Here is a 16792-nt window from a genome sequence, read left to right as displayed (position 1 = left end):
CCTCACTAGGGAGCCTCCCTAGGAACAGGATCATCTGTATCTTTGAAGAGTTATTCTTTTAGGCTTTACCTAAGGGTATAACATGTATACCTCCTGTATACATGGGAGATACGCAGGAAAACTGAGGAACTCTCCAAAATGGCCCAAGCTATCACCTTAAATACCATCTCCAGAGAAAGACAAAAGATGTTGGGGTTGAGGGAGCCAGTTATGGAAGGTTACCTAAGGGTAAAGCCTAAAAGAAGTCTTTTACCTAAGGGTAAAGCCATCTTTTACCTAAGGTTAAAGCTATCTTTTACCTAAGGGTAAAGCTTAAAAGCTATCTCAGTCAATAACAGTTTAGCTGGAAGAAAGAAGAAAGGGGTGGGGGTGGGGGCTCCCAATACAATTCTTCAATGAATTAGCATGATTGAACATTGGCCCATTCCTTCTTTTTGTCTCCTCCCATCCTCTCCCACACAAATCTAAGCCTTAAAACTTCTCCAGGATACCCTGGCTGTGGTCCTTTGATTTTTCTCTCAATACAATTCCTTCTGCTTTATACCTTCCTGAATGTCTCCGAACTCCTTGTTTTCCAAGCACTTTTATGACTTCATTCTTATATTTTCTGTCACTGGGACCAAGAGAGAGGAGAAACAGTCATGGCTGGCTGATTATATTCAACCTGTCATCTGGAATTGAAGGTATGAATATAAAAACTTTAGAATCCTACTGGTGGTACCAGTATCTTCTTTATTCTGTTTGGCAATGGTCTCTTCTTCCATTAATATGAATTAATATGAATATAAAAACTTTAGAATCCTACTGGTGGTACCAGTATCTTCTTTATTCTGTTTGGCAATGGTCTCTTCTTCCCCCAGTGTGTTCTTTTAATTGCTAAACAAACTTCCATTTCAGAAAATTAAAATAACTACTCTAGAAATGTACAAATTTTTAGTTGCCCTTGGGCAACCTGAATTTTCATAGAACTAATCTCAGAATTGAAACTGAAATTCATAGCACAAAAATTGCCTAAGATCAACCATCAGATCAGGAGTTAATTATGCCAATTCTGGAGCACCAAAAAAATCTCATGCCTACTATATGCCCTATAGCATCCAATTCAAGGCACAGTCAATCCAGAAAACTTGGAGAATTACAGAAATTCATTCAAAAGAAAGACTAAAGTCATGTTATATATATTACTATTTTGCCTAGAAGGAAAAAAAGACTGACAAATTTCATGTGTTGATTTGCATAGGGAGTATAGATTAAGCCATTGTACTGATCATTTTTTAAGTATAGAAGTTTTCCATTTTCTATCTGTACACCTGTACAGACTAAAAAGAAGAAAAAGCGTAAGTTATCGAGGAAACTTCTATGTTGATTACTGGTCTAATTTCCAGTTGCTTATCTATCGAACCACACACACACACATACACACACCACACACCCGTAGATTACCTAAGTATCTTTCTGATATTTAGTTTGTACCTTAAGTGCGTAGGATTCAGGGTCCATTTTTTCCTTGCAAAAATTATGCTTAAGAGTCAAAAAGGAGATTAAAAAAAAAAAAAAAAAGGAGAGGGTTGAAATAAATGTTTAGAATGGGAAAAACAAGGGATAATCAAGCCCTGAAGAAAATGGGGACATAGTTAATCCTGATTTGAAAATGGCTTTTTTCTTGCCTCATTTGTTCTGTTTGATAGGCTAGGGATGATCCTTAGACCAAAATTCAAGGTGTGGCTATTTTCTTATTATCAGACAAAAGCAGTAGGTATACCTTCCAGAAAATAAGATACATAAATTTAATAGAATAATTTCATTTTCTTCACAGTTTTCAAATTAAAGATTATAATTAACAAATAATAGCTTTATGCAATGTCTCTCCTTTTTCCCAATGAGGCCTAAAGAGGAAAGAATACTTGCTCCTAGCAAGCAAATACAACAAAATTATAATTAACAAAATCTTTAAGCTACCAAAATTTCTGAGGGAAGGAGGATAAGAAAGAGAAATTGTAATATATGGTGATTAACCTAACATAAAAAAAAAAAGTAAGAGAAATTACCAAATGGCAACCAAACAAGGCCGTATCAGGGTTTTCTAGTCAAAAGTAACTTCTGGAATATGGTCTGTGGTCAGCATAAGCAGCCCCATTGTTTATATACTATCCATAGCTCTAGAATTACAGAATAAACTTTTAACAATAAAATGAGAACCAAGAACATCATATTGTAAATATTGTATTTCTCTCCCTCACACACAATGTTGTATGAGACATTTACTAGTTTTAATATGTATCCATAGGATTAATACTCATATGGAGTATAATGCAAAAAGTGCCGAACTAAAGAAATAAGTCTATATGAAAACAAAAGCACACATTTCTTAGGATTTAAAAATATTGCACATAATAAGGTTGCACAGAAATTACTGGCTGTTTTTACAAACAGAATGAGGTATTAGTCAATCTCTAGATAAAGATGAGTGCAAAGAAGAGGAACCACACACACAAAAAATACATAAATTCATATAAGACCTACTGCGCCAACAAATAGAAAGAAATGTGAAAAGATGTATAAATTAGCTATGATTTCAACGCTACAAAATCATTAGCCAGGGACCAAACATGTAACAATCTCTTGGTAATATTTCAAAAGTTTTCAACTTTCTTTCAGCCTAAATGGCTATAAGCAATATAATAATTTCCTTTATTCCAATTTTACTACAGAAAGGTATGGTTCTGTGGTAAATATTAAATTATGCCTTTCTGAAGCTCTCAGTGGAAAAGATATGCTATCCTTTGCTGAATGACTCAATTACAGTTTCATGTACATTTAGCAACCCAAGTCAGAGATGCTGCAGAGCATGCAATTTTAAATTAGCAAAGGTTTCACTGCAAAAACCATTCAAGTTCACACAATTTAAATCTACAATAAGTTTCAAAGTTTAACCTTTAAATATGTATCAGGCAAACTCAATCTTTTCTTGGTAATAAAACTGGCCACGCAAGTAAGCCCAAGGGCAGGTAGAGAAAAAAGACCAGGCAGAATTATAGTATCTTTTTTTAAAGAATCTTTCCTAATCAGGAGAATTAATAATTAGCTATTTCTCTACTTAACTGAGTGTTGTTGAATTTGTCAAAAAACATTTAAATACATTTAATATCTATATCAAGTGAAATCATGCACTTGTCAAAATAGTTCACAGAAAATTGTTTTGCATCAAAGATATTAAAGAAAAGTCAACTAGTTGGGTTTAGTGAGAACAAAAAATAGTGAACTACTGTCCTGAACAGTCAGTGTATGTAGTAACCATATTTCCTCTTCGTTGAGTGACAGTCCTGCAGTGCTTGCTAGATCCGTGGAATCTATTTTCAGTCTGTACTGTATGCCGATTGGTTGTGTCAAAACCACTAAAAGAAAACATTTTCTCCATATCTTCAAACATGTCATCAAACAGTCCACCTCCAAAAGAAAACTCCTGGAAATGATGTCTTTGTCTACTGGAACCATCCTGGCGTGTCTGGAAGTGATTCTCAAAATGCTTCTTGGACCGAGTGTTTTGGTTTTGACCAAAAAACCCAAAGTCTTTAAATAAGTCATCAAAATTGAAGTTAAATGATTGCTCAAAAGGACTTCCGCTACCTCTTTGTCCTTTACCGTTAGTAAAAGCACTGTGTCCAAGTGTATCATACTCTTTTCGCCTATTAGCATCTGAGAGTGTTTCATATGCTGAAGGAAATAAAAATACTTTAGTAACTGAAGATAATTAAAATTACATATACCCAAACCTCTTCAAATAAATGAATTCAACTCTCTATTTTAGGGAAGGATTTCACACCACCAATAAAGCCAAAACATTACAAACATAGGAAAAAAGTTAAAATGAAAGCTACAAAAGGTAGGGCCTTTGTCCTATTTACTATGTAGTATCAGCTGTTAGAATAATGCTTGCTCCTAGTAATATCCAATAAATATTTTTAAATGAATGCTACCATTACTTACAAATAAGCATGTGGGAAACAGTTACAGAGTTATTTTTCATATTATTTGGGAAAACCATTACTTGTATTAAATAACTTAATGGTCCGATATAACCAATTAAGAAGAATTCAGATTTTTCACTTCCTTACTAGTTGAAGTGTTTAACTCCAACTCAATTACCTCCACCCACCATTAATTACTGAACTCTTAGGAGGTGCAATTTGTTTTAGAACTAGTGTTAAATCAAAATGTTTCATTTTTCCTTCAAAGACAAATGTGGCTTTTAAATATAGACCAAGTGAAGAAAAAAACCAAAACAGTTCAAAGTCTATTTAAATTTTTTATACTTAGTATTTTTTATATCTAATCTCCATACTTAGTAAAAACTGTTCCATAAGTTAGCTTAAAAGTTTTGGGTACCTAAAATTCCTTTTAACATGGAAACAAGCAATTTCATAAACAATAGAAGAATGAAGTGATACATTTTCAACATTTTAAGATCTATGTGACAATAAAAATTTGTACTACCATTCATCCATCCATCCTGGAATCCAAGTAATTGTGATAAGAAGATAGTCTCAAGAATCTCACTTTATTTAAATGTACACCCCACTCTGCCACGCATCGTCACAGTATCTCCAAATACACACACTTCTTAGCTATCATTCTCCTTTACTAGTTAGTTTCTGTGAGACCTCAGAGATAGCCATTTACTTACCTTCTGCAATCTCTCTGAATTTTGCTTCAGCATCAGGGCTCTTATTTTTGTCAGGATGGTACTTCATGGCCAACTTATGAAATGCTTTCTTGATTTGGCGCTCTGATGCTGATTTTGGCACACCTAAGATATCATAGTAACTTTTTGATGCCAAAATTAATTCCGTTATCATTAATATGCAGATTGCAAAGACGAAAACTGACTGGGGAGTAGCCATTTCTAATACCCTAAAAAAGAAAAAAAAATTATCCATGCAGCTAATCTTAAGACTTTTTCTTTTAAAAGAAACCCAGTGAACTTTTAGGATACAAGGTATACTTAATGAAGTATCAAAATGTTAAGCATATAATATCTTGTACTTGTTCCCATGTTATTTTATTTTTACAGGCTTTATTACCTCTTTGCTGGTTGTAACCTTCTTAAAAGCAAATGTTATTCAACCAAATTGAGAAAAAAATCTTTCTTCGCTTTACCTTTTCACTAATACTCTGGTCATACACAAGTAGACACAAAAATATATTCAATGACTGTTTTTTACCAGTAAATACCGAAGACTCATCATTTGTAAACACCGTAAAAAGGGTGGAAAATCCAAATAATTTTTAAAAGGATATCAATTTTCCTTTCAAGAATTCATATTCTAAGAGGATTAAAAATAAAAGTAACTTCATGGGAAAAAAAGTACATTACCAAGGTAAACAGCCCAGTATGTCTGAATTGGTAATCCTCCCTCTCTAAGAAAGCACCAACTTCAGCTTTCATTTCGGCAAGGTCAGAAAGGATTGCAAATAGAGAATTTCAATATCATATTAATATTGACAATACTATTGAATGTAACGATTTTTTAATTGTAAGATCCCAAATATTTAACCAAAAAAAAAAAAAAAATGTATAAATGGGTTCTGCTAAGGCTACCAGAAAAATAAACTTTCATAGTCTGTACTTTAGATAAGTTAAATACTTAAGTTCAAACTTCTCCGTAGTCATTAAAATATTTCTCTAACCTTAAAGAAGTTTTACCTAAGAATTCCACTTAGAATTCTGGAGAGTACAGATTTAATGACTTGGGATGGAAAACGAATGTGATCCTGTTTTTTGAACTCTGTACTAGGAGTTCTTAATAACCTATGATGACATAACAAGGCTGACGAAAGACACTATGGTTTGTGGAAACTGCCTGCCTTCCTCTCCTGTGGCCGCTTCTGAGCCTAATTAGCAGACGGATTCCTGCTTTCCAAAGAGTTACTCATAGTCACGGGTACTAAAGATCAAGTACAACCCCTCGTTTAAAGAACGCAAACCGGGCGAGTACTGTGTGGACGCCACAAAGACTGCAGGTACTTCCCTAATCAAAGGGCCGGTCTAAAACTGACAGGGAGGCACACTACTGGTTTTTAATAAAGGTTACTCCACAGCTCAAGTTTATTATCTGACGCTTTTTTAGTAGGCCCACTTTCGTATTATACGGACTCCTCCTTCCCAAGAGGGACCCACGGGCCGGAGGCCTGGGCCTTACTCCCCAGAGCCGACAGCCGGCTGGGTTGCACCATCCAGCCTTCACCCCAAGATGACCGGTACTCGTCCTGTCCGTCCAGGCGCCGCCCTCGCGGCTGTTCTCTGCCGGGAGGCCAGCCCTGGGAGGAGCTGTCCGACGCCCGAAAAAGCCAACGGCCAACACAAAACACAAAACGCCCTATTCTTTGGTTCGGTCATCTCCTTTTCCCTAAACCCTCAACACCACCAGGCAGCCTGAAGCCCTTGCGACGACCGTGGCGGACTCCGAGGCCAGGTCAGCCCACAAAGACCCGCCGAGGCCCTGAGGACGCTCTAAACACCCTTCCCCGCGACCCCGGCCTCATCCCTCATCCGCACCCTCAGACGGCTGCAGCTCCTCCGCAGAGCAGACGCGCCGGGAGACGACTGGCTGCACACAGCTGCTCGGCCCGGCCCCTCGCCCCGGTCTCCGAGGCCTCCCGTAGCCGGCGCGCGCCCCACTCCCGTTCGCACACTGACCTAACGCTCCTCCAGCCGCCGCCGCGTCCCCTCTCAGCCCGCTCCCCACTGGCCGGCGGCCGCTGCTGCCGCCACCTCCGGAGAAGACCTACACGAAACGCTTCCCTATTGGCTCCTGCTTCCCCACCTGACCCTGGCGCCCTACGCGCACGTGGAAAACTGTTGTTGCCGCTCAGCCTGTGCGTCACTTCTGGCCCCAACCTCCAGAAAGGGCGGTGCTGAAGCCTGCAGGAGCGGAAGTGAGTCGACGATTGCGACGTCTTTCCTCTCGGCCTATTCCAGCGCAGGCGCAGTGGCTCGGGAGGCCTGGATCTGCCGCTCAACCCTCGTCAAGCAGGGCCCCCTGCTTACTCGCGGGCCCCGGTTTTGGGAGCCTCACCCGAGCGATGCCTCGCTATTGCGCAGCGATTTGCTGTAAGAACCGTCGGGGACGAAACAGTAAAGACCGGAAGCTGAGTTTTTATCCGTAAGTTGTCTCTGGAGTAGAAGCGTCAGCCTTACCTTTGGGCCACGGTCCTGTGGCGTCCGCGGCTAGGATTTGAGGTATCTGTAAATTCGTCCTCGGCTCTCCCGGCGTGGTTCTTCCCTGCGCGGGAGAAGGACGCGAAGGCTCGAATTCAGTTTACCTAGAAATTTCCTAACTGAGCAAGGTCACGGGGCTGGTGGTGAGGCATAGGGGCCTTTTTGGGTGTTAAATAACCCACTAAAAAAGTACAGTTTGGGGCGGTGCTCCGTGCTTTTCGGAGCGTTTCTCCACCTCAGCTGATCTCATGTCACTGAAGGACACTAACCACCTCTTAAGGTACACATCACATCTGTCAAGCGGAAGGTGCACTCAACAGTTAACTTACACCTTCCGTGAGTTAGTTTACATAGGTGTTCCTTAATTACATTTTTCTCCCGAGGAAACCGAGGCCTTTTGGAGAGTAGGTTACCTTGAAAGTTTTGTGAGAGAGCCAGGATTACAACCTGTCCTGCTCAGGGCTCTATATATACTCTTCGTTCGTACAGCGAACAGGGTGAGTGTTGTCCCGAATTACTACTGCCAGGAAATAGTTTCCGTGAAACCACAGAAGTACCCATTTTTATTTAGAAGAACAGGGAAGCGGTAATGTGTAGTAATGTAGAGTCCAGGCTCCAAAGCCGGACTCAGTAGCTTCAAAACCTGGCTCCACCACTCTGTAGCTGACTGACCTTCTGCAAATTATTTAAACTCTGTATGCCTAAGATCTCTCACCTGTAAAGTGGAGATACTAATTGTACCTACTTCACTTCGTGTGTAAATAGGTAAAGCAGCACTTGACATTCAGTACGTGCGTAATATGTGAGAATCAACATATTTACAATATTTTATTTCCTTTTTTCTTGTTTGTAAAAATAATTCATTTAGCTCTAACCTGGCCGTCTTTTACTCTTAGATTTTCACCAGCTATTTTGTGAAGCCTGTTTTTCTTTAGACCAGAAGCGCTCTGTTGATGGACACGGTTGCTTTCCATTATCTTAACTAGTGGAAAAAAACCTGATAACCTAAAATAATTCACATGTGGCAGTATTTCCGGGATTGTTTCCCACTTGAAGCCCATGAGATGCAGAGAGAGAGTTTTGGGGAAATGCTAGTATATCAATAGCTGTGGCTCTTGAAGATTTGTAAAAAAAAATCATCTGGAACTTGATGTAGCCCCATTTCCCAGATTTATTCGGCCTTCATTTTGGGGGGGAAATAACCAACCCCAGACTCCCAAATTCTTTAAATCTTTCCATAGTTACTGTTTTTAAGGAGGGAAAAATAATAATGTGAGAGGAAGTCAGTTATAAAGATTTTTTCCCTCAAAATGTGAAATTACTGAAAGTGGATGTTTTATGAGTTTATTTCCATATGTAATCCACAAAGTAAAAATTGAATCACTTTTATTCCCCTAATAGCACCAAACTTGAAGAATTGAATTTGTTAATGCTAACACTGTAGCAAGCTATACTGTATATTAATTTGAGAATTCAGCTTATGTACACATATAGTGTTAAGTTTATACTGTGATTATTTTATGCTTTTTTGGGAATTAATAAGACAGTGAAACAAAATTACAAAACAAAATGAACCACTGTAAAGATACTAAGTTACTTAGGAAACCTATTCCAGGAGGTTGCTTAGAGATTTACCTGCTGAGAAAGCATTGCAATCCAATTACCAGCAAGGATATTCATAGGGTGATTTTTTTTTTTAATTGTTTGGTAACGTAGTATATAGGAACAATAGAAATAATTTGCAAACAGCATCCTTATACATGAGATTACATGTGAAAATATTGTAAAGGGCATATTCTCATTTTAGATGTAGCAGAAAAGGTATGAACTTTTCTATGGCTAACAGAATTCAGGTCTTCTGAAAAAATTCTCTTTGTCTTTAAATGCCTTTTCTGGTTATGTCTATTATATTTATAACCTGAATTCTTGATGTGTGCAAGGTTAAGGACTCTTCAAACCATGTGTGAACATTATATCTGTGGTAAGAATTTCCAAAGGTAGATCATCTGATTTTTCCATGTAAGGGTATCTGGGTTAAAAATTATTTCCTACAAAGTACCCATACTCCTTTTCCTTAGCATCTTAAAAAGTTACCAATATTTGCTGGGATGGGGGGGAGGCATGCTATTATAAAAGCATAAACTAAATGGTCTGGACTGAGAGGGAATGTATAATTGCTGCTTTTTGTATGGGAAACCTTAGGTTATTATTTTTAAAAAATATGATACTAGATTGTTCTCATAAAATCATTGAAAGAAACAAATACTATTAACTGTTTAATACAGTTTTAACTGAAACCTATTTAGACTGGTAGGAAAAAGTTTTGTGTGAGATTCTGTCATTAGCCTAATTTTGCTTATAAAATATATTTCAGTGTGTTAGCACCAACTCTAAATAAAGGTTATTGTCAGCAAAGAACAACACATATAAAGAACTTTCTTTGTATTTTCTATTTGATTTATTTCATGTTATAAAATATCTGAGTGTTCTTTATAACATGTTTAGTTCTTGTTTCAGTTTTCTTTCAAAACTTGAATTTTGGGGTTCTCAGTTTAGAAATATTAGACTAAATTACATATGGGTAGAATTGAGGCTGATTGTGGTAAAGGGAATGGAATATTAGTAGTTTTATAAGATTTAGTATTCATTTTCAATTAAATCACTTGTTTGAACTAATTTCTTATTTTTAAAATGTTAATATAAATAAGAGCCTAAAGCTTAATACTTCCTTGAATTACAGACAAGACACCATTTGACTTGTAGTATTAGTATAGAATACATTTGAATGGGACTTTGTAATTTATGTAGTTCTAGGCAAAATATCCAACAAAATAAAAATAAAGTATAATCCACAGAAAATAGGAGTAGATTTTACCCTTTGTTGGAACACACATATTTTACTTGAAAGGACTTAAGTTATGTTTTACCAGCCTTTTTTTTTTTTTTTTTTTTTTAAGATTTTACTTATTGAGAGAGAGAGAGCGTGTGCGTGTGTATGCATGTGCAGGAGCAGGGGAGGGGCAGAGGGAGAGAGAGAATCTCAAGCAGGCTCCACACTCAGCATAGAGCCTAACATGGGGTTCAATCCAGGACCCCGAAATCATGACCTGAGCAGAAATCAAGAGCCGGATGCTCAACCGACTGAGCCACCCAGGTACCCCTACCAGCCATTCTTCTGAAAAGCTTTGCCTGCACATCTTGTAGCTTAGTCATCTTTACTGTAGAGATGATGTAGTAATGCCGTGAAGATGCTCTTACATGGTGTGGATGGTTGCCTTTCCTTTTTTGCAGCACTCAATGCATAGGTTACCTGTATATGCAGTCCTGGAATTTGCAAAAAATACAGCGAAGTTTCCTTTTTTAATTTCAGGTTTCCTCTGCATGACAAAGAAAGACTTGAAAAATGGTTAAAGAATATGAAACGAGATTCATGGGTACCCAGTAAATACCAGTTCCTGTGTAGTGACCATTTTACTCCTGACTCTCTTGACATCAGATGGGGTATTCGATATTTGAAACAAACTGCAATTCCAACAATATTTTCTTTGCCTGAAGACAATCAGGTATTGGAGGAAGAGCATAGGGGAGTGGGGGATAATGCTGAGTAGGGTGGTAGGTTGCAGGGTGGCAGGTAATGAGGTTAAGGGAGGGAGAGGGAAAGGTGACTGCTGGGAAAAGATACTTAAGAAAAAGGAAGACTAATTGACACTTTTACTAAAAAGTATGATAATTTAAAAATTTTAAACCATTAAAAAGATTTAAACTGAAGAACAAAAGATAACGTGTACATAAATCATTAAGTTATTAATGTAAGTTAATGATCTAAGATTTTGCTAGTGGTCTTTGAGTGATCTGAAATATTTCCATCATATATTGAATATGCTTAATACTTTTTAAAAAACACTTTAAGGTGATTTTGAGTTGTTATATGCATAGAACATTTTTTAACTGCGTTAATTTACTTGGCCAATATACTGCTCAAAGTTATAATTAAATATTCAGCACTGACTAAAAAGAGAATAAGGTTAGTGAGGACATCTTTAGAATTTGAAAATATTATTTTCTAGGAAAAAGACCCTTCCAAAAAAAAATCTCAGAAGAAAAAATTAGATGAGAAAGAAGTGTGCCTAAAAGCCAAGTCACAAGAATCATTTGCATCAAATGAGCTAAAGAAAAATACAGTTAATACAGATGTCCTCCCTGAACACACAGAATTACTTAATTCATCTACCTTGGTGAAGCTACCAGCTCCAAAACCAGAAAATATACAAAATAACATATTAACTCTTAATCTGGTTAAACAAGATATTGGAAAACCAGTATCTACCTTGGAAACATCAGTTACCCAAGACATAGATATAGGTGGTTTTCACACATCTTTTGAGAATCTAAATTCTACAACTATTACTTTGACAACTTCAAATTCAGAAGATGTTCAGCCATCTTTGGAAACCCAAGAAGTGTTTGAAATAACTACAAATCATCTTGCTAACCCAAACTTTACAAATAATTCCATGGAAATTAAGTCAGCACAGGAAAGTCCGTTCTTATTCAGCACAATTACTCAAACAGTTGAAGAATTAAATGCAAATAAAGAATCTGTTATTGCCATTTTTGTACCCACACAAAATTCCAAACCAATTAATTCTTTTGTATCTGCTGAAAAAGAAACCATGGAAATGGGAGATCTAGACATTGAAGACTCCTTATATAAGGATATAGACTATGAGACAGAAGTTTTACAAACTGAACATTCTTACTGCAGACAAGATATAAATAAGGAACATCTCTGGCAGAAAGTCTCTAAACTACATTCAAAAATAACTCTTCTTGAGCTACAAGAACAACAAACTCTTGGAAGATTGAAGTCTTTGGAAGCTCTTATAAGGCAGTTAAAACAGGAACACTGGCTATCTGAAGAAAATGTCAAGATTATAGAAAACCATTTCACAACATATGAAGTTACTATGATATAGAGTGTAAAGAGGTTTTAATGCTATGACTTTTATAAAGCTTTTTGCAGCCAAACCAAATTATGTGTAAAGTGAACATTTTCCTGTATAAAGTTCCATCTTAAGCGAAAGTATTCTAACGTTAAAAACTGCATCCTGTTCTTGTAGTAATGCATTTTTAAGAAAAACTAGAGTTGTTGGGCTGTAGAGAAAAAGTTTCACTACTTGGTAATCTTCCAAATTAGAGTGAATAAATAATACGATTCATAAAATGAGAGAACATGGATACGGTGAAAGGAGCCCAGAAGAGAAATCAGGCTCAAGTATCAGTCCTGGTTCTACCATTGGCATATGACTTGGGCAAATTACTATTGAGCCTCAGTCTGTAATCTGTAAAATAAGGGCACTTAAAACCTAGTCTGTTTATAGTTTCTTTCTATTAAAATACTTTTTTAATAGAAAAACTTTTTTATAAGGTAATATATACTTACATTATACTATATGTTGGCTAGTATTTGATGTTATTTACTATTGGATTATCTTCAAAATTGAATTCCGTGGTGTTTGACTTGTTGACTGCAGTTATTTGTAATAATAAAGGAAAGTACTCCTTTTATCGTTTTATTCCAGTTGAACTAAAATAACCATCCATTAGCCCAGTTCGTAGGAGGGGTACTTTAAACTTAAAAGAATATGTATTTTGGTACCTTATATGTAGCTGACCATCATAATACATAGTCATTTAATCTTAACATTCTGTATTTAAGGTTGTAATTTATAAACCAAAAATTTTAATGAGGTTAATTTTTTAAAATCTATATATTACTATATTTTAGAAATCATAGCTTGTATCTATTTAATGTGTAGCTTTTTAAAGTATGTGCTTTTGTCATTTTTAAATTCCAGAATGATTGAGTAGTACTTGATATTATACATGCCCATTTACATACATTATATTAAAATTTATAAGCAAGAAATTAGATATATAGTAATGTTCTTAGACTAGGAAAGGAATGATGGTGATATTAAAAAAAAAGAAAGCAAAGACTTGGAGCAATAGAAATGTGAAAAACAATGATCTTCTAAAATTGGGAGTTAATATAATTAAATATTACTGATTATATTATTGAGCAGGTTCCTATCAGTCCGATTCATACTTTTCTCATCTTTTTTATAAAAAATACTATTACCTTTCTCAGAGGGTTTTGAGAATTCTGTGAGGTAACATGTTTTTGGTTCTGGAAAATGGGAGGTGCTCGATAAATATTAGTTGACTGCACAGCAGATAGTACACTAATTATTTTGTAAATGCATGGTGAATATTTTTGGCCACACTTTTGTTTTTTCAAGCTAATAAAATTAATTGGTATTATATAAATATGTGCTAAATACAAAAAGTTGATTTAGAGATATCTTTATTATGTGACCATGGGAGGGGGAAAAAAACCTTAATTTTTTGCATAAATTATGTGCAGATAATTGGTAGAATTAATATGTTATTTTTAAGTATTCCCATGTTGCATTTTACAGTACTTCTTCAAAATAAATAGTATAGATGAGAATAACCTTGATAAGTCATTATAAAATAATGTTTCAACTCTGTTTTTAATTGTGTATATTGTATTTCCTCTTTGTTTGAAGTTGTAGTTTACTCAGGAATAATTTAACCTACTTGTATTTCTTTAAACTTAATAAATTATAAATATTTAAGATATTTTCTTGGCTTGCCTATACTCAGTTCAGGATGTTTCCAACCTGTTAATTTCTAAATATATTTGGGGGCTCTACCCAACTTTATTTCTTAGTTGGATTATTATAGGTTCTCTTAACTAATCTTGCCAATATTTTCAGTCCTTTCTGTATCTTCTATATTCTGCTGTCAGCTTTTTTACTTCAACTTGTAGATCTAACAATATCATCCACTCACTACTTACTTTCCCAGCTCAGAAATCTGAAATTACTTTTGAATATCTACAGAATAAAGCTGAGCTTGTTACCATATATTGATTTGCTTTATCCTGTGTTCTAGCCACACTGGACTACTTAGCATTTTCTGAACATGCCATGCAGGTGACTTTCTTCATCCTTATTTTATTCCCTAAATCCAGCCAGTCAAAAGTGAAGCTTTGGTTGAATTTTGTTTCCCTTTTTCTAGTCAAAATGGTTTTCTCTCTGCTCTTACAGGGCTTTGTTTTATAACGTAACAGTGTTTGCCTTATACTTTTTTATATTATGATATCTTTGGCTGTTCTTTCAACTAGATTGTAAGCTTTTTAAAGCAGGATTTTCATTGATCACTGGTTTCTTTGACAATGTAATTCACTCAATAAATGGATGAATATTTTGAATTTGCCTACTTGATTCTTGTCACTTAAAATCAAGAACCTTCTTAAAAAAAAAAAAAAAATCAAGAACCTTCTTACAAAATAGGTCCTTAATACCTTTAGAATGTTTAGGGAAAGACCTAGGTCTTCACATAATCTTTGAAACATTCTGTGTCTTCAATGGATAATACAATTTACCAAGAATCTGCTATGCCATCTATGAATTGATTTTCATGTGGAAGGCTATTCCCACCCCAAAATATTTTCTGCTTTCTATCCTATATAATTAAAAAGGAAGTAAGTCCAAATATGGCTACTGAATATATCTCATTCTATTTTCTCTAATATAGTGTGACTTTGTCACTCCCTTAACAAGAGGTGGAATTTATTTTTCTACCTTTTTTAATCTGGTGGGCTTTGTGAGTGCTTTGACCAATAGAATACAGTGAAAGTGATAGAGCCAGCTAAACTTAGACCTTAGTTGACCTGGCAGCTTTCACTTCCTCTTTGGAACAGTATCTCTTAGAATGCCAGATGCCCTATAAAATGTGTGATTACACTGAGACCATGCTGGAAAAGCCAAAGCCACATGGAGAGGCTCTAGAAAATGAGACCTCAGACACATTAGTGAAGAAGCCAACAAGCAACTCAGTTTCTATCACAGAATCATGAAAGACAGTATTTGAAGTCAACAGATATCTGGAATTAGAGGAGAGGGTGTGAAGACATGTTAAAAAAAAATGCAGTTGTTATTAACAAGCAGTAGTCATCCCACACAGCTTGGCTGGTGTCCCTCTTCTAAACTGTCAAAAGATTTGGAAGTTTATTCTCTAGAGAGGATGAAACAAGTTCTTCAGAAAAGATAATGGGCAGGGATGCCATACTGCAAAGAGGTATTAAGTGAAAGTTTATAAGCTGAATAGTGAGCTCCAACCCAGCCTGTATCACATATTTGGTTTCCAGAACAATGGCAACCAAGCTTATACCCTCTAGTTTTCTCTTGGGAATTTGACAAACATCATGAGAAAACCAGATTTCACATTGGAGGTTCCAATGGAGTCCAGCAAAGTCACTCTGCAGCAGTGATTCTTAACCTTTACTGCATCAAAATCACTTGAGAAGTTACAAATTTTTTCATTACCCAAACTGATTCAATTGGTCAGGTATAAAACCTGAGTATTTGTGGTTTAAAATTTTTCTCCGGTGATTCTCATATAGAGCAAAAGGTGAGAATCATTGCTCTGTAGTAAGGTTATGGAAATGACTCATCCCTGAGTACTGAGATTTTCATCAGTGTCCTGCCAACCGACAGTCAACAGTCAATTGAAAGTTAATATTAAAGATAACAAGTAGAAAGCAATTTAGAGAAAACACTAGAGGAAACGTTAGGGGAAAGAACCCAACTGTACTTAACATTTACTCAGAAGTATGTTGCATACTTAAAACAAAAACTATGTTTTTTAAAAGAGTATTAAAAAGAGCTCTAGTAATTTAAAGTGTGGCATTAGGGACACACCAAAGTACATTATTTTTAAAAGTCAAAACTTCAGACACAGAGGATCTTACTTCCAGCAAGGGAAAAACCAAAGGGGTCAAGAATAGAACAGCTTCAAATTTCTGAATGGCTACACTGGAAGCAAGAAGACAAGAGATCAATGATCTGAAAGTTCTGAGGAAAAAAGATTTCCAAGATAGAATTCTATATCCAAAGTCTCAAAATATTGTCTCCTCTGTATCCTTTAAGGCAGCTATTGGAAAATGCATCCTACAGAAATAAGGCTATAAAAGAAAATCAAGAGAATGGCTTCTAAAGTTATTTCCTAGATGATCATTTATCATTCAATTGATCTATAGATTAGAAATAGGAAAAAGGAAATCCAAATCAAGAAGGAAGCAGAGGGAATTCCAATTTGGTAGTTAGGGGAGGTCCCAACATAACAGCCTGACCACAGGCGTAGAGAGCCACCAGTCCAAACTGGAGTAGGTCAAAAGGTTCAAGGATAGAGTTCTTCAAGAAGAAGAAAATTGATAGAATAACTAATGTGTTAACACCTTTAGAGGAATCTCACATATCTGGGGTAGAATTGAGGGTTGAATTAATAATAAATACAAAGAAAACTACATAAAATCAGAACAAATATTAACATAAAATATGTAGAAAGGTCAAGCCATTATATTTTAGTACACACTGTATTTACATAGTTGAAATCATGTAAATGCAATATAAACACTAATATATTAGGAGGATGGGTGTGTGTGTGTGCGTGCATATGTTTGTGCTGGGGCCAGGAGCAAGG

General features: G+C 36.0%; 2 protein-coding genes across 3 annotated transcripts; one reads left to right on the top strand and one right to left on the bottom strand.

Annotated features, from left to right (window-relative positions):
* Window positions 1-2207: 2207 nt before the first annotated feature.
* DNAJB9 (DnaJ heat shock protein family (Hsp40) member B9) lies at window positions 2208-6852 on the bottom strand. 2 transcript variants are annotated; one of them, XM_036067371.2, is made up of 3 exons: window positions 6698-6852; window positions 4685-4911; window positions 2208-3714 (listed from the first exon to the last, which is right to left on the bottom strand). In XM_036067371.2, the coding sequence occupies exons 2-3, from the start codon at window positions 4899-4901 to the stop codon at window positions 3263-3265; spliced, it is 669 nt and encodes a 222-aa protein (XP_035923264.1). In that variant the 5' UTR covers window positions 4902-4911; window positions 6698-6852; the 3' UTR covers window positions 2208-3262. The 2 variants fall into 2 exon arrangements, with proteins under 2 accessions (XP_035923264.1, XP_035923265.1); XM_036067372.2 differs by lacking the exon at window positions 6698-6852 and adding an exon at window positions 6557-6691.
* Window positions 6853-6937: 85 nt separating this feature from the next.
* On the top strand, window positions 6938-14519 carry THAP5 (THAP domain containing 5). The gene is made up of 3 exons (XM_036067369.2): window positions 6938-7163; window positions 10590-10782; window positions 11287-14519. The coding sequence occupies exons 1-3, from the start codon at window positions 7084-7086 to the stop codon at window positions 12193-12195; spliced, it is 1182 nt and encodes a 393-aa protein (XP_035923262.1). The 5' UTR covers window positions 6938-7083; the 3' UTR covers window positions 12196-14519.
* The last annotated feature ends 2273 nt before the right edge of the window (window positions 14520-16792 follow it).

This window comes from Halichoerus grypus, chromosome 12, assembly GCF_964656455.1.
Source record: "Halichoerus grypus chromosome 12, mHalGry1.hap1.1, whole genome shotgun sequence".
Lineage (NCBI taxonomy): Eukaryota > Metazoa > Chordata > Mammalia > Carnivora > Phocidae > Halichoerus > Halichoerus grypus.
The sequence above is the reverse complement of the archived record's forward strand: the minus strand, read 5'-3'. Positions and strand labels throughout refer to the sequence as shown.

Excerpts from the sequence above, each read along its gene's own strand:
- THAP5 (XM_036067369.2), top strand. The coding sequence starts at position 7,084 with ATGCCTCGCTATTGCGCAGCGATTTGCTGTAAGAACCGTCGGGGACGA. Across the intron at positions 7,164-10,589 it reads CGGAAGCTGAGTTTTTATCC|GTTTCCTCTGCATGACAAAG; the intron begins GTAAGTTGTCTC and ends TTTTAATTTCAG. Across the intron at positions 10,783-11,286 it reads CTTTGCCTGAAGACAATCAG|GAAAAAGACCCTTCCAAAAA; the intron begins GTATTGGAGGAA and ends ATTATTTTCTAG.
- DNAJB9 (XM_036067371.2), bottom strand. The coding sequence starts at position 4,901 with ATGGCTACTCCCCAGTCAGTTTTCGTCTTTGCAATCTGCATATTAATG. Across the intron at positions 3,715-4,684 it reads ATTCAGAGAGATTGCAGAAG|CATATGAAACACTCTCAGAT; the intron begins GTAAGTAAATGG and ends TATTTCCTTCAG.